Consider the following 22883-nt stretch of genomic DNA (forward strand, 5'->3'; position numbering starts at 1 on the left):
GCTCTCTCTCTCTCTCGCTCCTCCGCTCTCTCTCTCTCGCTCCTCCGCTCTCTCTCTCTCTCTCGCTCCTCCTTTCTCTCTCTCTCTCTCTCGATCCTCCGCTCTCTCTCGCTCCTCCGCTCTCTCTCTCTCGCTCCTCCGCTCTCTCTCTTGCTCCTCCTCTCTCTCTCTCTCGCTCCTCCGCTCTCTCTCTCTCTCTCGCTCCTCTGCTCTCTCTCTCTCTCGCTCCTCTGCTCTCTCTCACTCCTCCGCTCTCTCTCTCTCGCTCTCTCTCGCTCCTCCGCTCTCTCTCTCTCGCTCTCTCTCGCTCCTCCTCTCTCTCTCTCTCGCTCCTCCGCTCTCTCTCTCTCTCGCTCCTCCGCTCTCTCTCTCTCTCCTCCGCTCTCTCTCTCTCTCTCTCTCCTCCGTTCTCGCTCCTCCGCTCTCTCTCTCTCGCTCCTCCGCTCTCTCTCTCTCGCTCCTCCGCTCTCTCTCTCTCGCTCCTCCGCTCTCTCTCTCGCTCCTCCGCTCTCTCTCTCGCTCCTCCGTTCTCTCTCTCTCGCTCCTCCGCTCTCTCTCTCTCGCTCCTCCGTTCTCTCTCTCTCGCTCCTCCGCTCTCTCTCTCTCGCTCCTCCGCTCTCTCTCTCTCGCTCCTCCGCTCTCTCTCTCTCTCTCGCTCCTCCGCTCTCTCTCTCTCTCTCTCTCTCGCTCCTCCGCTCTCTCTCTCTCTCGCTCCTCCGCTCTCTCTCTCTCTCGCTCCTCCGCTCTCTCTCTCTCGCTCCTCCGCTCTCTCTCTCTCTCGCTCCTCCTTTCTCTCTCTCTCTCTCGCTCCTCCGCTCTCTCTCGCTCCTCCGCTCTCTCTCTCTCGCTCCTCCGCTCTCTCTCTTGCTCCTCCTCTCTCTCTCTCTCGCTCCTCCGCTCTCTCTCTCTCTCGCTCCTCTGCTCTCTCTCTCTCTCTCGCTCCTCTGCTCTCTCTCACTCCTCCGCTCTCTCTCTCGCTCTCTCTCGCTCCTCCGCTCTCTCTCTCTCGCTCTCTCTCGCTCCTCCTCTCTCTCTCTCTCGCTCCTCCGCTCTCTCTCTCTCTCGCTCCTCCGCTCTCTCTCTCTCTCCTCCGCTCTCTCTCTCTCGCTCCTCCGCTCTCTCTCTCTCGCTCCTCCGCTCTCTCTCTCTTGCTCCTCCGCTCTCTCTCTCTCGCTCCTCCGCTCTCTCTCTCGCTCCTCCGCTCTCTCTCTCGCTCCTCCGTTCTCTCTCTCTCGCTCCTCCGCTCTCTCTCTCTCGCTCCTCCGCTCTCTCTCTCGCTCCTCCGCTCTCTCTCTCACTCCTCCGCTCTCTCTCTCGCTCCTCCGCTCTCTCTCTCGCTCCTCCGCTCTCTCTCTCGCTCCTCCGCTCTCTCTCTCTCGCTCCTCCGCTCTCTCTCTCTCGCTCCTCCGCTCTCTCTCTCTCTCTCGCTCCTCCGCTCTCTCTCTCTCTCTCGCTCCTCCGCTCTCTCTCTCTCTCGCTCCTCCGTTCTCTCTCTCTCGCTCCTCCGCTCTCTCTCTCTCGCTGAGACAGTGCTTTGGCTTTCATATACTCTCATATTCTCTTTCTTTGTGCTTCTGTCTTTTTCTTTGCCAATTTTCACTCCTCTCTGTTTGCCCTGTCTTTGTCTCCTCCGGTCTCTCTCTCGCTCCTCCGCTCTCTCTCTCGCTCCTCCGCTCTCTCTCTCGCTCCTCCGCTCTCTCTCTCGCTCCTCCGCTCTCTCTCTCGCTCCTCCGCTCTCTCTCTCGCTCGCTCCTCCGCTCTCTCTCTCTCGCTCCTCCGCTCTCTCTCTCGTTCCTCCGCTCTCTCTCGCTCCTCCGCTCTCTCTCTCTCTCTCGCTCCTCCGCTCTCTCTCTCGCTCCTCCGCTCTCTCTCTCGCTCCTCCGCTCTCTCTCTCGCTCTTCCGCTCTCTCTCTCGCTCCTCCGCTCTCTCTCTCGCTCCTCCGCTCTCTCTGTCGCTCCTCCGCTCTCTCTCTCGCTCCTCCGCTCTCTCTCGCTCCTCCGCTCTCTCTCTCTCTCGCTCCTCCGCTCTCTCTCTCTCGCTCCTCCGCTCTCTCTCTCGCTCCTCCGTTCTCTCTCTCTCGCTCCTCCGTTCTCTCTCTCTCGCTCCTCCGCTCTCTCTCTCTCGCTCCTCCGCTCTCTCTCTCGCTCCTCCGCTCTCTCTCTCTCTCTCGCTCCTCCGCTCTCTCTCTCTCTCTCGCTCCTCCGCTCTCTCTCTCTCTCTCGCTCCTCCGCTCTCTCTCTCTCGCTCCTCCGCTCTCTCTCTCTCTCTCGCTCCTCCGCTCTCTCTCTCTCTCGCTCCTCCGCTCTCTCTCTTGCTCCTCCTCTCTCTCTCTCGCTCCTCCGCTCTCTCTCTCTCTCGCTCCTCCGCTCTCTCTCTCTCTCGCTCCTCTGCTCTCTCTCGCTCCTCCGCTCTCTCTCTCTCGCTCCTCCGCTCTCTCTCTCTCGCTCCTCCGCTCTCTCTCTCTCGCTCCTCCGCTCTCTCTCTCTCGCTCCTCCGCTCTCTCTCTCTCGCTCCTCCGCTCTCTCTCTCTCGCTCCTCCGCTCTCTCTCTCTCGCTCCTCCGCTCTCTCTCTCTCGCTCCTCCGCTCTCTCTCTCTCGCTCCTCCGCTCTCTCTCTCTCTCTCGCTCCTCCGCTCTCTCTCTCTCTCTCGCTCCTCCGCTCTCTCTCTCTCTCGCTCCTCCGCTCTCTCTCTCTCGCTCCTCCGCTCTCTCTCTCTCGCTCTCTCTCGCTCCTCCTCTCTCTCTCTCTCGCTCCTCCGCTCTCTCTCTCTCGCTCCTCCGCTCTCTCTCTCTCGCTCCTCCGCTCTCTCTCTCTCGCTCCTCCGCTCTCTCTCTCTCGCTCCTCCGCTCTCTCTCTCTCGCTCCTCCGCTCTCTCTCTCGCTCCTCCGCTCTCTCTCTCGCTCCTCCGCTCTCTCTCTCGCTCCTCCGTTCTCTCTCTCTCGCTCCTCCGCTCTCTCTCTCGCTCCTCCGCTCTCTCTCTCTCTCTCGCTCCTCCGCTCTCTCTCTCTCTCGCTCCTCCGCTCTCTCTCTCTCTCGCTCCTCCGCTCTCTCTCTTGCTCCTCCTCTCTCTCTCTCGCTCCTCCTCTCTCTCTCTCTCGCTCCTCCTCTCTCTCTCTCGCTCCTCCGCGCTCTCTCTCTCTCGCTCCTCCGCTCTCTCTCTCTCTCTCGCTCCTCCGCTCTCTCTCTCTCTCGCTCCTCCGCTCTCTCTCTTGCTCCTCCTCTCTCTCTCTCGCTCCTCCTCTCTCTCTCTCTCGCTCCTCCACTCTCTCTCTCTCGCTCCTCCTCTCTCTCTCTCGCTCCTCCTCTCTCTCTCTCGCTCCTCCGCGCTCTCTCTCTCGCTCCTCCGCTCTCTCTCTCTCTCGCTCCTCCGCTCTCTCTCTCTCTCGCTCCTCCGCTCTCTCTCTCTCTCGCTCCTCCGCTCTCTCTCTCTCTCGCTCCTCCGCTCTCTCTCTCTCTCGCTCCTCCGCTCTCTCTCTCTCTCGCTCCTCCGCTCTCTCTCTCTCTCGCTCCTCCGCTCTCTCTCGCTCCTCCGCTCTCTCTCTCTCTCTCTCGCTCCTCCGCTCTCTCTCTCTCTCTCTCGCTCCTCCGCTCTCTCTCTCTCTCTCGCTCCTCCGCTCTCTCTCTCTCTCGCTCCTCCGCTCTCTCTCTCTCTCGCTCCTCCGCTCTCTCTCTCTCTCGCTCCTCCGCTCTCTCTCTCTCTCTCTCTCGCTCCTCCGCTCTCTCTCTCTCTCGCTCCTCCGCTCTCTCTCGCTCCTCCGCTCTCTCTCGCTCCTCCGCTCTCTCTCGCTCCTCCGCTCTCTCTCTCTCGCTTCTCCGCTCTCTCTCTCTCGCTCTCTCTCGCTCCTCCTCTCTCTCTCTCGCTCCTCCTCTCTCTCGCTCCTCCGCTCTCTCTCTCTCTCGCTCCTCCGCTCTCTCTCTCTCTCGCTCCTCCGCTCTCTCTCTCTCTCGCTCCTCCGCTCTCTCTCTCTCGCTCCTCCGCTCTCTCTCTCTCGCTCCTCCGCTCTCTCTCTCTCGCTCCTCCGCTCTCTCTCTCTCTCGCTCCTCCGCTCTCTCTCGCTCCTCCGTTCTCTCTCTCTCTCTCGCTCCTCCGTTCTCTCTCTCTCTCTCGCTCCTCCGCTCTCTCTCTCTCTCCTCCGCTCTCTCTCTCTCTCCTCCGCTCTCTCTCTCGCTCCTCCGCTCTCTCTCGCTCCTCCGCTCTCGCTCCTCCGCTCTCTCTCTCGCTCCTCCGCTCTCTCTCTCTCGCTCCTCTGCTCTCTCTCGCTCCCCCGCTCTCTCTCGCTCCTCCGCTCTCTCTCTCGCTCCTCCGCTCTCTCTCTCTCTCTCTCTCCTCCGCTCTCTCTCTCTCGCTCCTCCGCGCTCTCTCTCTCGCTCCTCCGCGCTCTCTCTCTCGCTCCTCCGCTCTCTCTCTCTCGCTCCTCCGCTCTCTCTCTCTCGCTCCTCCGCTCTCTCTCTCTCTCGCTCCTCCGCTCTCTCTCTCTCTCTCGCTCCTCCGCTCTCTCTCTCTCTCTCTCGCTCCTCCGCTCTCTCTCTCGCTCCTCCGCTCTCTCTCGCTCCTCCGCTCTCTCTCTCTCGCTCCTCCGCTCTCTCTCTCTTGCTCCTCCGCTCTCTCTCTCGCTCCTCCGTTCTCTCTCTCTCTCGCTCCTCCGCTCTCTCTCTCGCTCCTCCGCTCTCTCTCTCTCCTCCTCTCTCTCTCGCTCCTCCGCTCTCTCTCTCGCTCCTCCGCTCTCTCTCTCGCTCCTCCGCTCTCTCTCTCGCTCCCCCGCTCTCTCTCTCGCTCCTCCGCTCTCTCTCTCGCTCCTCCGCTCTCTCTCTCGCTCCTCCGCTCTCTCTCTCTCGCTCCTCCGCTCTCTCTCTCTCTCTCCTCCGCTCTCTCTCTCTCGCTCCTCCGCTCTCTCTCTCTCGCTCCTCCGCTCTCTCTCTCTCGCTCCTCCGCTCTCTCTCTCTCGCTCCTCCGCTCTCTCTCTCGCTCCTCCGCTCTCTCTCTCTCGCTCCTCCGCTCTCTCTCTCTCGCTCCTCCGCTCTCTCTCTCTCTCGCTCCTCCGCTCTCTCTCTCTCTCGCTCCTCCGCTCTCTCTCTCCTCCGCTCTCTCTCTCTCTCCTCCGCTCCTCCGCTCTCTCTCGCTCCTCCGCTCTCTCTCGCTCCTCCGCTCTCTCGCTCTTCCGCTCTCTCTCTCTCTCCTCCGCTCTCTCGCTCTCTCTCCTCTGCTCTCTCTCGCTCCTCCGCTCTCTCTCGCTCCTCCGCTCTCTCTCTCTCTCTCTCGCTCCTCCGCTCTCTCTCTCTCGCTCCTCCGCTCTCTCTCTCTCGCTCCTCCGCTCTCTCTCTCTCGCTCCTCCGCTCTCTCTCTCGCTCCTCCGCTCTCTCTCTCGCTCCTCCTCTCTCTCGCTCCTCCGCTCTCTCTCTCTCTCCTCCGCTCTCTCTCTCGCTCCTCCGCTCTCTCTCTCTCGCTCCTCCGCTCTCTCGCTCCTCCACTCTCTCTCTCTCTCGCTCCTCCGCTCTCTCGCTCCTCCGCTCTCTCTCTCTCTCTCGCTCCTCCGCTCTCTCTCTCTCTCTCTCTCTCTCTTTCCTCTGCTCTCTCTCTCTCTCTTTCCTCTGCTCTCTCTCTCTAACACTCACTCACCCCCAACTCTCTCTGGTAAACCATTACTGTAGTCCACTATCTAACCCTCTCTCTGTGTCTCCACCTGCAGGTGACTTTGGGGAGGTGTGTCGTGGCTGTCTCAAGCTGCCCAGTAAGCGGGAGCTTCCAGTGGCCATCAAGGCACTGAGGGCCGGCTGCTCAGAGAAACAGAGGCGCTCCTTCCTCAGCGAGGCAGGGATACTGGGACAGTTTGACCACTCCAACATTGTCCGTCTAGAGGGGGTCATCACCAGCGGTGAGCTAGTTACCTAAATCACAAATGAACCCCTAGCCTGTACGCACTTACACTGCATTTGGAAAGTATTCAGACCCTTTCCCCTTTTCCACATTTTGTCACGTTACAGCCTTATTCTAAAATTGATGACATTTCGAAAACAGGTTTTTAGAATGTATTAAAAATAAAAAACGTAAATATCTTATTAAGATTAGTATTTGGGCCCTTTGCTATGAGACTCAAAACTGAGCTCAGGTGCATCCTATTTCCGTTGATCATGCTTGAGATGTTTCTACAACTTGATTGGACATGATTTGGAAAGGTACACACCTGTCTATATCAGGTCCCACAGTTGGCAGTGCATATCAGAGCAAAAACCAAGCCATGAGGTCGAAGGAATTGTCCGTAGAGCCCCGAGACAAGATTGTATCGAGGCACAGATCTGGGAAAGGGTACCAAAACATGTCAAAGCATTGAAGGTCTCCTAGAACACAGTGGCCTCCATCCTTCTTAAATCAAAGAAGTTTAGAACCACCAAGACACTTCCTAGAGTAGAGTGTCCAGACAGAAGCCACTCCTCAGTAAAAGGCTCATGACAGCCCACTTGGAGTTTGCCAAAAAGCACCTAAAGGACTCACAGACCATGAGAAACAAGATTCTCTGGTCTGATGAAACCAAGATTGAACTCTTTGGCCTGAATGCCAAGTGTCACGTCTGGCGAAAACCTGGCACCAACCCTACGGTGAAGTATGGAGGTGGCAGCATCATGCTGTGGGGTGAAGGTTCACCTTCCAACAGGACAACGACCCTAAGCACACAGCCAAGACAACGCAGGAGTGGCTTTGGGACAAATCACTGAATGTCCCTTGAGTGGCCCAGCCAGAGCCCGGACTTAAATCCGATCAAACATCTCTGGAGAGACCTGAGAATAGCTGTGCAGAGATGCTCCCCATCCAACCTGACAGAGCTTGAGAGGATCTGCAGAGAAAAATGGGAGAAATTCCCCAAATACATGTGTGCCAAGTTTGTAGTATCATACCCAACAAGACTCGATGCTGTAATCGCTGCCAAAGGTGCTTCAACAAAGTACTGATAAATGTAAAAATATTGTTACATTGTCATTATGTGGTATTGTGTGTGGATTGATGAGGGGGGGGAAAACAATGGGGTCAAGGGGTCTGAATACTTTCCGACTGCGCCGTACACCTAGCTCCTATTTACTATGCTTTAATAAGGGGGTGCCTGTCTGACAAACTAAAAAGATCTCCTCCACCACAAAACTCAACGCACAAACCTCATACGATTAACTACGTGACACAGACAGCAGTTGAGGTCCAGCAAGGGAAGGGAGGGAGGGAAAGCGAGAGGATGAAGTATAATGTCGACGGAGAAAGGTAGGCGAGGAGAGGTTTAGAGCGTTTCAGAGGGCTACTGTAGAAGGGCAAGGTGCGTGTGAGTCAGGTGAGGAAGAACCAGGGCAGGGAGGGATGGGATTGGATGGGAGCAGTGCCTGCCTGGCTGAACACACAGTCTGCAGCAGATGTGCTGGATATGGTAATTGGTGCTAGAGACACAGCGGGATTCTGAAACGCACTTTCGCGCACACCACACCGCCTCACACGCGGGCGTGCACACACTCGATTAAACTTACACACAGCACACACACAAACACACACAAACACACAAACACACACACACACACACACACACACACACACCACCCTCAGATTGCAAATCACCTGCATTGCATTGCTTACCCCCCGCTAGCCCGCCATTCAACCCCTTCCACCCCCACAGCCCACCTGTCAGCCCCCACCCCCTCTCCTCTCTCCTGCCTCCTCCCTCCTCTCCCTCTCCATCTGAGGGTCTGCAGCGCTGCAGGGAAGGTCATTAGAGAGACTGAGACGTGCTGCTAGCTAAGCGTCCAGCAGGGGGCACCAGGGGAGGGGTGGGACATGTAGGGTGCTCGGTAGCGTAGTATGTTGGGGGGGGGGGATCAGCAGGATAGTTAATCTGGTAGAAGAGGTAGAGTGTCTTGTAGTGAAGCAGGATAGAAAATGTCATAGCGTACTCATTGAGGGGCGATAGTGTGCCAGTGTGTGTGGTGCGATAGTGATCGGTTAGTTAGATGGGGAGTGTGAAGCAGTAGTTCTGTATGTTAGTCTTGCATACTAACATAGACGGATGATGTGATCGAACAGAGTGAGGGTGCCGTGTAATAGTGTAGTCCTGCCTGCCTCTCCTCCAGTCTGTCTGTCTTTGATTGAGGGGGACTGATAGTGTCCATTTATGAGGCACTTAAATCCCAGCCACGGCCATCAAGGGGGCTGTGTGTGTAAGACCTCAGTTTCCATGTTACGATGCTCATCTCTGTCTGACGCACACACCACCTGGTTACTAGCGGAGTCACAGCTTCCTCCCTTTCTCCTGACTACTCGCTCCCCTTCTCTCCCTTTCTCCTGACTACTCGCTCCCCTTCTCTCCCTTTCTCCTAACCACTTGCTCCCCTTCTCTCCCTTTCTCCTAACTACTCGCTCCCCTTCTCTCCCTTTCTCCTGACTGCTCGCTCCCCTTCTCTCCCTTTCTCCTAACCACTCGCTCCCCTTCTCTCCCTTTCTCCTAACTACTCGCTCCCCTTCTCTCCCTTTCTCCTAACCACTGCTCCCCTTCTCTCCCTTTCTCCTAACTACTCGCTCCCCTTCACTCCCTTTCTCCTAACTACTCGCTCCCCTTCTCTCCCTTTCTTTCTCCTGACTACTCGCTCCCCTTCTCTCCCTTTATTTCTCCTGACACCTCGCTCCCCTTCTCTCCCTTTCTCCTGACTCCTCGCTCCCCTTCTCTCCCTTTCTCCTGACTACTCGCTCCCCTTCTCTCCCTTTCTCCTAAGCACTCGCTCCCCTTCTCTCCCTTTCTCCTAACTACTCGCTCCCCTTCTCTCCCTTTCTCCTAACCACTCGCTCCCCTTCACTCCCTTTCTCCTAACTACTCGCTCCCCTTCTCTCCCTTTCTTTCTCCTGACTACTCGCTCCCCTTCTCTCCCTTTATTTCTCCTGACTCCTCGCTCCCCTTCTCTCCCTTTCTCCTGACTCCTCGCTCCCCTTCACTCCCTTTCTCCTGACTACTCGCTCCCCTTCACTCCCTTTCTCCTGACTACTCGCTCCCCTTCTCTCCCTTTCTCCTGACTACTCGCTCCCCTTCTCTCCCTTTCTCCTGACTACTCGCTCCCCTTCTCTCCCTTTCTCCTGACTACTCGCTCCCCTTCTCTCCCTTTCTCCTGACTACTCGCTCCCCTTCTCTCCCTTTCTCCTGACTACTCGCTCCCCTTCTCTCCCTTTCTCCTGACTACTCGCTCCCCTTCTCTCCCTTTCTCCTGACTACTCGCTCCCCTTCTCTCCCTTTCTCCTGACTACTCGCTCCCTTTCTATCCCTTTCTCCTGACTACTCGCTCACCATCTCACCCTCCTTATTCCACCACTCAATAAAAGCTCATGTTTTTCTTGTGTTTCTGTTCTCTCTCTCTTTCCCCCTCTTGTGTTTGTCTTCTCTCGCTCTTTCTCTCTTTCCCCCTCTCGTGTTTCTGTCTTCTCTCTCTCTTTCTCTCTTTCGTGTTTGTCTTTTCTCTCTCTTTCCCCCTCTCGTGTTTGTCTTCTCTTTCTCTCTCTTTCCCCCTCTCGTGTTTGTCTTCTCTCTCTTTCTCTCTCTTTCTCTCTCTTTCCCTCTCGTGTTTCTGTCTTCTCTCACACTCTCTTTCCCCCTCTCGTGTTTGTCTTCTCTCTCTCTCTCTCTTTCCCCCTCTCGTGTTTCTGTCTTCTCTCTCACTCTTTCCCCTCTCGTGTTTCTGTCTTCTCTCTCTCTTTCCCCCTCTCGTGTTTGTCTTCTCTCTCTCTCTCTCTCTCTCTCTCCCACTCTCGTGTTTCTGTCTTCTCTCTCGCTCTCTTTCCCCCTCTCGTGTTTCTGTCTTCTTTCCCCCTCGCGTTTCTGTCTTCTCTCTCTTTCCCCCTCTCGTGTTTGTCTTCTCTCTCTCTCTCTCTCTCCCACTCTCGTATTTCTGTCTTCTTTCCCCCTCTCCTGTTTGTCTTCTCTCTCTCTCTCTCTCTCTCTCTCCCACTCTCGTGTTTGTCTTCTCTCTCGCTCTCTTTCCCCCTCTCGTATTTCTGTCTTCTTTCCCCCTCGCGTTTCTGTCTTCTCTCTCGCTCTCTTTCCCCCTCTCGTATTTCTGTCTTCTTTCCCCCTCTCGTGTTTGTCTTCTCTCTCTCTCTCTCTCTCTCTCTCCCACTCTCGTGTTTCTGTCTTCTCTCTCGCTCTCTTTCCCCCTCTCGTATTTCTGTCTTCTTTCCCCCTCGCATTTCTGTCTTCTCTCTCTCTCTCACTCTCGTATTTCTGTCTTCTTTCCCCCTCGCGTTTCTGTCTTCTCTCTCTCTCTCACTCTCGTATTTCTGTCTTCTTTCCCCCTCGTGTTTCTGTCTTCTCTCTCTCTCTCTCTCTCTCTCTCTCTCTCTCTCTCTCTCTCTCTCTCTCTCCCCCTCTCGTATTTCTGTCTTCTTTCCCCCTCGCGTTTCTGTCTTCTCTCTCTCTCTCACTCTCGTATTTCTGTCTTCTTTCCCCCTCGCGTTTCTGTCTTCTCTCTCTCTCTCACTCTCGTATTTCTGTCTTCTTTCCCCCTCGTGTTTCTGTCTTCTCTCTCTCTCTCTCTCTCTCTCTCTCTCTCTCCCACTCTCGTGTTTCTGTCTTCTTTCCCCCTCGTGTTTCTGTCTTCTCTCTCTCTCTCTCTCTCTCTCTCTCTCTCTCTCTCTCTCTCTCTCTCTCTCTCTCTCTCTCTCTCCCACTCTCGTGTTTCTGTCTTCTTTCCCCCTCGTGTTTCTGTCTTCTCTCTCTCTCTCTCCCCCCCCTCGTGTTTCTGTCTTCTTTCCCCCTCGTGTTTCAGTCTTCTTTCCCCCTCGTGTTTCTGTCCTCCTCTCTCTCTCTCTCTCTCTCTCTCTCTCCCACTCTCGTGTTTCTGTCTTCTTTCCCCCTCGTGTTTCTGTCTTCTTTCCCCCTCGTGTTTCTGTCTTCTCTCTAACTCTCTCTCCCACTCTCATGTTTTTGTCTTCTTTCCCTCTCGTGTTTCTGTCCTCTCTCTCTCTCTCCCACTCTCGTGTTTCTGTCTTCTTTCCCCTCGTGTTTCTGTCTTTTCTCTCTCTCTCCCCCTCTCGTGTTTCTGTCTTCTCTCGCTCTCTCTCTTCCCCCCTCTCGTGGTCATTCTGCTCCTCCAGATCACAGTTTTTTAACCTTTATTTATGCAGGGTTTTTTTCCTCATTGAGGAAACATTTCTTTTTCAAGAGAGACCTGGTCAAAAAGGTGAAGGATGGCGGTACATAACCACTGCTGCCCCTGAGCCAACTGGACTACACTGATGTGTGTGTGTGTGTGTGTGTGTGTGTGTGTGTAGGTAACACCATGATGATTGTGTTGGAGAGCATGTCCAATGGGTCCCTGGACTCCTTCCTCAGGGTAAGTGTGTGTGTGCATACGGTGTGTGTGCGCATGTCTTTTTTTGTGCTCTTAGAAAACAGTGTTTACCTCACCATGACTCCTGGTCTAGTTTCCAAACGTTACATAAGATGTTGGTATGAAATAAATCCCTAGGCATATGGTGTATCATTGGGTTTATAAGCCATATGACTAACAGTAAAACACATCATGTTATTCAATCCTTCATAACTGAGTTTGTTCTCCATTGCACTGAAATGTATTTCGACACACCAGAGGTCCCAAGTTACAATTTCAAATGGGCCTGATATTGTTGGTCCCAACCCACCTCCCATTAAATATATCAGTGTTATATTTAGGGTTGCCAAATTCTGGGCACTTTCCCAAAATTCCCAGGTTTTCCAGAAATTCCCGGAATAAGGAGGGGAAAAACAGGACATCCAGAAACCTGGGACCAGAATTTCTGGAAATAATTGGAACTTTGGGAAAACAACGCTAATTATATTGCATCTCTATGGTCCTAACCCACTCCCTCCCTCCCCCTCTCCAGAAGCACGAGGGCCAGCTCTCTGTGCTCCAGTTGATGGACATGCTGGGGGGCGTGGCCTCTGGGATGAAGTACCTGACAGAGATGGGCTTCGTCCACCGCCGCCTGGCCGCCCACAAGGTACTGGTCAACGCAAGCCTGGGCTGCAAGGTGTCTGGCTTCAGACCCCTCCAAGAGGACAAGATGGAGGCCATCTACAGCGCAATGGTGAGACTACTCACAGATATTACATATAATAGCTAATTATACAATAAAAATAAACTACTACTGTATATTACTTTTTTGTCCTATTATATTACTTACTACCTATAGTCTTTACTCTTTACCCATAGAGGCCATCTACACCAGACTGGTGAGACTACTCACTGTGATGGGTACTAGATTTACTGTCTTGTTTAGTCTTTACCCGTAGAGGCCATCTTCACCACTGGTGAGACTACTCACTGTGATGGGTACTAGATTTACTGTCTTGTTTAGTCTTTACCCATAGAGGCCATCTTCACCACTGGTGAGACTACTCACTGTGATGGGTACTAGATTTACTGTCTTGTTTAGTCTTTACCCGTAGAGGCCATCTTCACCACTGGTGAGACTACTCACTGTGATGGGTACTAGATTTACTGTCTTGTTTAGTCTTTACCCGTAGAGGCCATCTTCACCACTGGTGAGACTACTCACTGTGATGGGTACTAGATTTACTGTCTTGTTTAGTCTTTACCCGTAGAGGCCATCTTCACCACTGGTGAGACTACTCACTGTGATGGGTACTAGATCTACTGTCTTGTTTAGTCTTTACCCGTAGAGGCCATCTTCACCACTGGTGAGACTACTCACTGTGATGGGTACTAGATTTACTGTCTTGTTTAGTCTTTACCCGTAGAGGCCATCTTCACCACTGGTGAGACTACTCACTGTGATGGGTACTAGATTTACTGTCTTGTTTAGTCTTTACCCGTAGAGGCCATCTTCACCACTGGTGAGACTACTCACTGTGATGGGTACTAGATCTACTGTCTTGTTTAGTCTTTACCCGTAGAGGCCATCTTCACCACTGGTGAGACTACTCACTGTGATGGGTACTAGATTTACTGTCTTGTTTAGTCTTTACCCATGTTTTTATTTATTTCACCTTTATTTAACCAGGTAGGCTAGTTGAGAACAAGTTCTCATTTACAACTGCGACCTGGCCAAGATAAAGCAAAGCAGTTTGACACAAACAAACAACAGAGTTAGACATGGAATAAACAAACATACAGTAAAAAAAGTCTATGTACAGTGTGTGAAAATTAGGTTAGATAAGGGAGGTAAGGCAATAAATAGGCCATAGTGGTGATATAATTACAATTTAGCAATTCAACACTGGAATGATAGATGTGCAGAAGATGAATGTGCAAGTAGAGATACTGGGGTGCAAAGGAGCTAAATATATATATTATTTTAAAAACAGTATGTGGATGAGGTAGTTGGATGGGCTATTTACAGATGGGCTGTGTACAGGTGCAATGATCTGTGAGCTGCTCTGACAGCTGGTGCTTAAAGTTAGTGAGGGAGATATGAGTCTCCAGCTTCAGCGATTTTAGTAGACCACACTGCTGAGAGAACTAGCTGATATTTTCTCCTATTAAATATATTACGCCTAATAAATATAAAAATCCTATCTTATAGAATATGCTATAAAAATCCTACATTAAAATGACAGTTCAGTATTTTATAGAAGCGCATTGAAGCCGGTGGGAGAAGTTCGCGTTTAATTGCATTTGTTCTTTGTATTTCCTCTCTGTGTTGAAACTGATGTGTGCAGTGCAGACCGACTTACAATAGTTTCTAAAACGAATCCGGGTTTCCCTGTGGTTTCTCTTTCTCGCTCTCTCACTGTTTTCACTCTCTCTGGGATGACAGTGGTTGATTAGATTAGATGTTCTGTTTAGTGTTCTTTTTTGAGGCAGTATATGGATGCAAAGTGCAGTAGGATGTTTAAAAGTAGACCCTAACACAATGCTGTGCTGTGACGAGGCAGGCTAACATGAAGCGTGTTCATACAAGATGTCAAGTGTGGATTTGAACATCTCTCGCTCTCTGTCTCTCTCAGCATGGGGGGAAGAGTGTGGTGTTGTGGACGGCCCCAGAGGCCATCCAGTACCACCGCTACAGCTCAGCGTCTGACGTCTGGAGCTTTGGCATCGTCATGTGGGAGGTCATGTCCTACGGAGAGAGACCCTACTGGGACATGGGCAACCAGGACGTGAGTAGAGTGACTCTCTCTCCTGCATCCCCCATCTCTCTCTCTCTCTCACTCTCTCTCACTCTCTCTCACTCTCTCACTCTCTCTCACTCTCACACTCTCTCACTCTCTCACTCTCACACTCTCTCACTCTCTCACTCTCTCACTCTCTCTCTCTCATCCCCCCATCTCTCTCTCTCTCGCATCCCCCAATCTCTCTCTCTCTCGCATCCCCCCATCTCTCTCTTCCTTCACTCTCTCTCTCTCGCACCCCCATCTCTCTTTCTTCACTCTCTCTCTCTCTCTCGCATCTCCCCACCTCTCTCTTCCTTCTCTCTCTCTCTCGCATCTCCCCACCTCTCTCTTCCTTCTCTCTCTCTCTTGCATCCCCCCATCTCTCTTCCTTCACTCTCTCTCTCTCTCGCATCCCCCATCTCTCTTCCTTCACACTCTCTCTCTCGCACCCCCATCTCTCTTCCTTCACTCTGTCTCTCTCGCATCCCCCCACCTCTCTCTTCCTTCACTCTCTCTCTCTCGCACCCCCCATCTCTCTCTTCCTTCACTCTCTCTCTCTCTCGCACCCCCATCTCTCTCTTCCTTCACTCTCTCTCTCTCGCATCCCCCCATCTCTCTCTTCCTTCACTCTCTCTCTCTCTCTCTCGCATCCCCCCACCTCTCTCTTCCTTTACTCTCTCTCGCATCCCCCCACCTCTCTTCCTTCACTCTCTCTCTCGCATCCCCCCACCTCTCTTCCTTCACTCTCTCTCTCGCATCCCCCCACCTCTCTCTTCCTTCACTCTCTCTCTCTCTCGCATCCCCCCACCTCTCTCTTCCTTCACTCTCTCTCGCATCCCCCCACCTCTCTCTTCCTTCACTCTCTCTCTCTCGCACCCCCGCATCTCTCTTCCTTCACTCTCTCTCGCATCCCCCCATCTCTCTCTTCCTTCACTCTCTGTCTCCCGTCTGTCTCAAGCTCTCCACATGTGCAGCCTCTCTGTCCCCTCCCTCACCCCATTCCCTATGTGATTACCTTCCCTACCTGTCATCTCTCTGTCCCCTCCCTCACCCCATTCCCTATGTGATTACCTTCCCTACCTGTTCATCTCTCTGTCCCCTCCCTCACCCCATTCCCTATGTGATTACCTTCTCTACCTGTCATCTCTCTGTCCCCTCCCTCACCCCATTCCCTGTGTGATTACCTTCCCTACCTGTTCATCTGTCTGTCCCCTCCCTCACCCCATTCCCTATGTGATCACCTTCTCTCTACCTGTTCATCTCTCTGTCCCCTCCCTCACCCCATTCCCTATGTGATTACCTTCCCTACCTGTTCATCTCTCTGTCCCCTCCCTCACCCCATTCCCTATGTGATTACCTTCCCTACCTGTTCATCTCTCTCTTCTCCTTTCTATTTATACGTTCTCTTCTTCCCTTTTTGTCTGTCTGTGTCTCTGTGTCTGTGTCTCTCTCCTCTAAAACGGTGTGAACTCTGACTCGGGATAGCTCAGATCTTATTAAAGAGGGAAAGCCACAGGTGCTTCTCTAAGAGACTATTTGGCATAAGTCCACTTCAGCTCTGTGACCAATCCTATTTCTCTTAAGGACACCACGTCCCTTTCTAGTGGCCGTCCCAAAGTGCCACCACGCGCCCCGCTCTTAGAGGAAGCATAAAATCCCGGCAGAAAGCGACAGTCTCTTTTAAGGAAATGAAAGTGTAGCTATTTTAGGAGGGTGTGGAGATTGTCCAATCGATAGCACCCTGCCATCACCTGTTTGTGTGAGAAGTCGATGAGGGTGTTTTTTTTGTTCCCTGCTCCCTCCCTCCCCTCTGTCCTTTTCCTAGACAGTTAAAAAAAAAAAAAAAAAAACTTTTGAAGAAAACATGACTTCAGACGACCACAACAGGAAGTGTTGTGTGAGACTTTGTTGAAGAGGAAAGTGAGACAATGTGATTTCAAAGTGTCTTTGATCCAAGGCAGCATCCTGACTATTAAGAGTAGACAGAGGGTTCGTCAGAGTTCACAAAGTTCACTTTGAAGCCAACCGCTTGTTGGTGCAAATATGCCGTCTAAAATGACTCCTTACGAAAACGTTCCACTGAACAATAAAGTGGCAAACTAGACGACCGTGTCATGTTGAAATGACTGACTATGAACCCTCCCTCGGCCAGGATAGAAACCGTGAGGGTTTACCACGATCCAGACGTTTTGTCTACCTCCATGTTCACGGCACTGAACTCTCCAAATGAAATGTCAAAGTCCAAGCTGGCTGAGCGCTTGAGATATTAATGCACTAAACGGATAGTTAATATCACCGTTAACTCACCCAGCCCCACAGCCTGCTCTAACATGCCCTTTGTTTTTCGTCTCTGATGAAATGGAAGATGCTAGCCAATGGAGAAATACTGTTTGGTTGAATTTAGGTCAGGATGGAACTGAAGAGGACAGGTGTTTTTTGGTGAATGTGGTTCAAAGGAACATTTTCAACCTTTTGTTTGTTTTATTGACGGGTCGAGCTTTTTCTTGGGAGCGCGGTGTTCTAAAACTGAGAGATGATGTTTTTGAAGTGTTTTTGGAGCAGTCTTTACAGGGGGGACCGATCTGTTTGATGGGTTCGCTCTTTGAGAGAACCTTGCGTAAAGGGATATTGTTTCGGATGTCTCCTGAAGCCACCGGAGTCCTCGTTCACTATCAACATTTCTCCCTGTAGGTTAACACGCCTTCTCTCTCCGCCTCGTCCTAGGTGATCAAAGCGATAGAGGATGGCTTCCGCCTGCCCGCCCCTATGAACTGTCCACCCCACCTCCACCAGCTGATGTTGGATTGTTGGCAGAAGGAGAGGACCGAGAGACCCACCTTCAGCCAGATCCACTCGGCTCTCAGCAAGAGCATCCGCAGCCCCGACGGCATCGGCTCCTCCACACTGGCACGCAGGTAGGACATAGGCCCCTGGAAACCGTGCTTAACACGGGCTAAACATGGGTTAACATACAGGCTAACAGGTAACAGGACTCTGCTGGCCAACGTGGGCTGACATGGAAATGGTTTATGTCGTCCAAGCAGGTTCCCCACGTCACACTGAGTTTTCATACCAGAGTAGAAATACTAGCGCTTATGATAACAACTCTCTCTCTCTCCCTTTCTATCCGTAGAACCCTCCCTCAGCTAGGAACCCTCCCTCTGGGCTCCTCCATCTCCCTGGCAGAGCGGACTCTTCCGTCGTTCCCCTCGTTTAACTCGGTAGGGGAGTGGTTGGATGCGGTGGACATGGGGCGCTACAAGGACAACTTCACCGCGGCAGGATACTGCTACCTGGAGTCTGTGGCCCGTATGACAGTCCAGTGAGTGGCTCTGAATGAGCGAGTGTGCGTTGATGCGTGAACAAGTGTGCGTTTTCCGTAAGCCTTGCTTTTTGCGCTTGCGCACCTGAATGCGAGTTGGTATAGTCTAACGGATGTCTTTGTGCTGTGGGTCTCCTTCACAGAGACGTGTTGAGTCTAGGCGTCACCTCTCTGGAGCACCAGAAACAGATCCTGTCTGCCATCCAGACCCTTAGAGCCCAGGTCATCCAGATGCACGGCAGAGGGGTGCAGGTCTGACCTACACACACACACACACACACACATACACACACACACACATACACACGTGCAGACGGACGGACGAGCGGATGGATAGAAGGACCCGTCGCTCATTCAGATGGACGAAATCAAGTGGATAGTGAGGTGGGCAGAGATATCGCCCACACTTCACCCACCCACTCTTTCCCCTTCTCTCTCCCCCGTCTTGCCCCTCCTCCCTTTCTTAAGTCCTTGGGAAGGAGGCATCTTCCAGTCATGTGATCAGCGTACTCTGTCGGAGGTCACATGACTTCTGTCTGCACGCTGACCCGAATCAACTAGATCTCCTCTCTTACAACTGGCCCTGGATCAGTAGTTAAATAGACTTAAAACTACCCTGATGGAGAAGTACAGTCCATCTAAAATGTCTGGCACTCTACCACTGGTCTCAGAACATGGGGTAATAACATTTCCTTGATGGAGAAGAACAGTCCCCTCAAGTGATACTCTACTGAACCACTGGTCTCAAAACTGAGGTTAAAGCCACCCTGGTTGAGAAGTACTGTTCATCTAACAGGGCTGGCCCACTACCACTGGCCTCAGAACAGTGGGATAAGGTACCAACGGAGAAAGTGCTGTCTGTCGAGCAGAGTTGACATTGTAAATCTGGTCTCAGTTCAGTGGTTAAAAACCTCCTATCCCAGGGGTGTGTTCAAGTGACAGGTTCCCACGGTGTGGGCGGAACCCAGGCTGTGTCTTCTCTTGGCCCGAACAATCATGAGGCTGGAAAAAACGTACATTCAGGAAAAAACGACTGATTTAAAAACAACTAGGAATTTGTGTAAATCAAAACAATGGATTTACGTGTATTTGATTGTTCATTCCTATTTCGTCTGTTACACAATTGATATTTTTGTCTAACATTTTTCCATGAAATGTCTCTGCTCTCCCTGTGTGGAATGGCTAATGTCCCTTAGCCGGGATGTCAGTGGTGTGTCATGTAGCGTCTCGCTAATATATTTCTCCCATCTAAAAAGCATTTTCACTACAAGGGTATATTGCACTGTTAAGAATAAAGGTCAAGTCTCAAGCTGACATACAGCATATAATATGTATTCATTTTTATTTCTGCGTTTACAGTTTACAGACTCTCACACAACCTCCTGACGGGAAGAGGTTACGAGGGTCAAAATAGACATACTTGATTGAATAAATAATCAATTACATTTTGTGTTTAAGGATGCTGCCAAGCACATGTCCTCTGGTTTCAGTGTAAATCATGAAATATTGTATTGTTTTTTACAGTTTGAGGGATTCTGTTACTGAATAATGGTGTCCTGTACTGAACAAGGTATTATGAAGAGGACTTACACTATAGAATGTTGACTGTTTTCTTCTCATAGACAGGGGTATTGAATCATGTGGATACTGTTAACAAATTACCAGTAGTTGATATAGGACTTATACATTTTGAGTCCAGTGTCGCTGGATGTACGGTATCGATGTGTTGCATTATAGAAACAGTATTGCAGTATTTCAGAATGTCGTAAGAGTGATCTCATTTATTTATTTATTTATTTTGGGGGGGGGGGGGGGGGGACAGCAACTCAAGCTGACATAGGACCCACAACCCCCCACTGCATCTACAAGCCCTTCCATTTGTCAGTATTATGTATTTTACAAAAACGGTAACATTTAATCGTAGTTGACACGTTTTGGGGAATTATTTGATTTCTATCATACTCATGTAGCTAGCTACACAGTAGATGTTTTATTGGTTCCGTTTGGTTCGTAGATGGGTTATTGTAATAGTGAGGTATCTGGTATGAAAGGACTACCAGTGTATGTCCTCCTCTCTTCCCTACATACTCTCTCTTTGTAGCTGTTTTGCCTTAACATTACTGTATATAAACCCAAAATATACTTCTCGGCTGCGTTTACAAAAGGCACAATTCTGATATTCTGCCCATTTATTGTAGAAAGAGCTAATCTGATCGGTCGAAAGACCAAGAAGTGGAGAAAGATCAGAATTGGGCTGCCTGTGTAAACGCAGCCCTATAGATTCACACATGCACATATCTAGAAAGTCTCACCACCCCTGTATACGCAGACACCAAAATAGACCTTTCGCTAGCAACTTAACTCAGTTGTTGTCCCCCCCCCCCACCCCCTCCCCCCCACTGTTTACTACTCGACGATTACAAAATGTTTAATACTGTAAATATGTATTTGAAAATGCAATCTATTTTTATAATTTCTTTGAAGAACCATGTGTTGAAAATATCTGCTCACTGTGTAGGGGTTTTATGGTTTAAATGTAGGGCCGTTGCCAATGAACGTGTGTGTTTGGAATATTAAAACATGTTTTCTTTGTTTAGTTTTTGGATGATTTTTACCTGTTAGAAAGACAGATGGCTGTTGCAATATTGAAATGTGTTATAAAAAAAAACTATCTCCCTTAAGAGCAAGCGTTTGTCTGTGTTTTTGGGGTGCTTCAGGCTTTGAGCTAGATTTATCTGTTCTTGCTTCCAATGCAAGTCTGATTCATTCCCCTTGTGAAATGATGCAGCCAATCAGCTCACAGAAAACTAAACTCTTTCAGTTCACCTTTTTGTTTTGTTCTTCTCTGCAAACGTTCTGTTCACAACCTCATGCAAGAACTCTCCGGATTGAATCCAGGCCTTAGTTGAGAAAGAGCCCTGGAATTGTGGTCAGGAGTGAATCCCAGGCCTCAATCTTGTTCTGGGGAAGCTCATCCAAAGATGGTGGATACATTAAGATGTCTTACTCAGGCCGTTTACCATTGAAAGAAAATTGTCTCAGTTCCGGTCTGTTTTAAGGGGTGGCTCTCCCATAGGCACCAGTGCGATAGCAGCTGGGTCTGGTCTGCTTAGTTAATTTGCTGTATATGAACCACAAAAAATGAGGGAGTGGGATGTCTCACTTCCTCTTCTGTCTCTGGCGCCACTTTAAGTGCTAAACTAATTTGATTAGTTGGATGACAGCTTTGGGCAGAGCGTAGAGTGACACGTCAGTGGAGTTTACATGTGAGAGTAAAACATGTTTTTTTTTTTAAAGAAGGCCTTATGGGTGGTAGCCAAGACTTTAACTCCATGACTTACGATGGAGTTGAGGCGACGAGTGTGGGTGGACTGAACCTCTGACTTTGGCAGCTCCTGCTCCTCTACTCTATTTAAACCATAATGAGGCCACTCGGGCCAGGTGACCTGTCGAGCAGGGGATTATGGGCCGTGTAGTCTTTACCACGATGGCCAATTTAAGGCAAACACCCCCTGCGATGCCTACTGTGTGGCATGCAAGCCTGTAGGTGGAAAGGCTTGTCACATCACGTTTGTGTGGTATTGTAACAACATGAGACAGACAGCGGTTTAAAAAATAAAAATGGGACATTTTAATAAGAATTGAAATGGTTACAGGGAATAACTCAAGTTGGAAAATGCATTAAAAGCTACAACTCAGGAATTTGAAGTAGGTAACTCTTACTCCAGGTAGTGTCCTCCTTACAGCCACTAAATTAGCCCATGTCAGCTAAACATTTTTAGGTTGCTAAGTAAGTTAGTCTAGCCAGCTGAGTCGTTCCAAAAGAGTGCCGTTTCCGTCCTTTTGATATTTTAAAGTAGAAATTCTGCACCAATATTACATTTTTAAAATCCTGGTATATTAAATGAATTTCTCTTTAATATAGACCACATGGAGAATTAAATCAGATTTTTAACATGAAAAAAGAATCGCTAAAGTGCCAAAATTTGACGTCCCTCCGTCACCCTCTGTGACTTCCTGGAAGATTTTAACCCACTAAACCTCAACATTTCTCCAAGTTTTTAAGCATCATTGTAAAGTCCTGGTTATGTGGTTGCTTTGAAAAAGTCATTTCTGAAGATTGTGATTCATTTACATCTGTTGCCCATTTAAAAGGTCAACCCTGTTACGTGAACTCTCTATTTAGAAGAAACGTTGAACATCTATATAACACGTCAACCCTTTTACCCATAGATAGACAGACTAGAAATGGTATAACCATTTCCATTTGTTTGTGAAGCTTGCATTCCCCATCACAAGGGGATTCATGGCTGATTTAAGATGAAATTGTCAAGCCTGTTACTTTATTTGGCACTTAATAGGCTTTTTTTTTTAAGTTAACCTTTTTAGATGGGAAAACTTGTTTTTTATGAAGTTGAACATGTGCTCTTTGTGACAGAATGTTAAAATGAGGTCAAATAAACAACAGAAATGTTACAAGTTGCACTTCTTACAGGACACCGAATTGGTGGAATGACCCAGGTTTTTAAAGTATAGTAATTATGTAATTATGCCCATGGGCCCTGACCTCCAGAAGGCCCACATTTGATTTTGTTAGTCAATCTCACCTGATATGAACATGTCCTAAATCAAAATGTGTAATATTGCAGAAAATTAGCTTTAAAACTGCTACTTTTCTCAAACCCCTTTCAGAATGTGTAGGACGCGAAATGCATGCCAGTACACATTTGTGTGTGAGGTGTGTGTGCACATTTAAGCGTGCACGTATGGTTGCGTGAATGAGCTCTGATGATTGCCTCAAAGAGGGAGCGCACAAATCCATACTCTTTATTACAGTCTTATTGAAGTTGAGGTAATTAGTTGGTGAGTTAATTAGATTAATCTCCACGCTATTGCTGCTTGGTAAACACACTGCCTTCTACACCAGGGATCATCAACTAGATTCAGCAGCAGGACGTTTTTTTTTTTTTGTTGTGCGGATGGTCAGGGGGCCGGAACATAATTACAAATAATTTATAGGCGGCAAATTGATGGCAAGAAGCCCAAACAGATATGTTATACTAAAACAGAATAATTGAAAACGTGACTAATTTGTATACGATCACGTTTCTCTCTTGTGTGGGAATACTTTTCTTAACATATTTCTTAAATTAAAATCACTTGGAGCTAATTTCCTGATGTTTTTGTCTTATGTCCAACAAAAAAACATTTTTATTTTTTGGTTGCTCAGGGCCAAATAAAACCATTCGCCATTTGGGGAACAATGTTCTACACAATCAACAATACCTCCACCCCCCCAGATTTTCATAAACCCAATGAACTCTTCAAATAAATTTAATATTTTATGTAAATCTTTTTCCATTTAATCTGTGATTGGATTACCAATATCCAGCAAAATGGCAGTAACTGATCTCATTGGGCATTGAGAAGTGGCTTACACCATCAGTACTCAACC

General features: G+C 50.1%; 1 protein-coding gene across 1 annotated transcript in view; it reads left to right on the top strand.

Annotated features, from left to right (window-relative positions):
* LOC110496810 (ephrin type-A receptor 7) overlaps positions 1-20106 on the top strand; it is a 254968-nt gene extending 234862 nt beyond the window's left edge. The window contains exons 11-17 of the mRNA XM_036952654.2: positions 5689-5874; positions 11283-11344; positions 11874-12077; positions 13960-14112; positions 16831-17021; positions 17240-17428; positions 17572-20106. Of these exons, the coding sequence (XP_036808549.1) occupies positions 5689-5874; positions 11283-11344; positions 11874-12077; positions 13960-14112; positions 16831-17021; positions 17240-17428; positions 17572-17686 (1100 nt within the window). The 3' untranslated portion in view covers positions 17687-20106. The remainder of the gene's footprint in view (positions 1-5688; positions 5875-11282; positions 11345-11873; positions 12078-13959; positions 14113-16830; positions 17022-17239; positions 17429-17571) is intronic.
* The last annotated feature ends 2777 nt before the right edge of the window (positions 20107-22883 follow it).

Source organism: Oncorhynchus mykiss, chromosome 18 (assembly GCF_057628025.1).
Source record: "Oncorhynchus mykiss isolate SJ-2025 chromosome 18, ASM5762802v1, whole genome shotgun sequence".
In the NCBI taxonomy this organism is placed as follows: domain Eukaryota; kingdom Metazoa; phylum Chordata; class Actinopteri; order Salmoniformes; family Salmonidae; genus Oncorhynchus; species Oncorhynchus mykiss.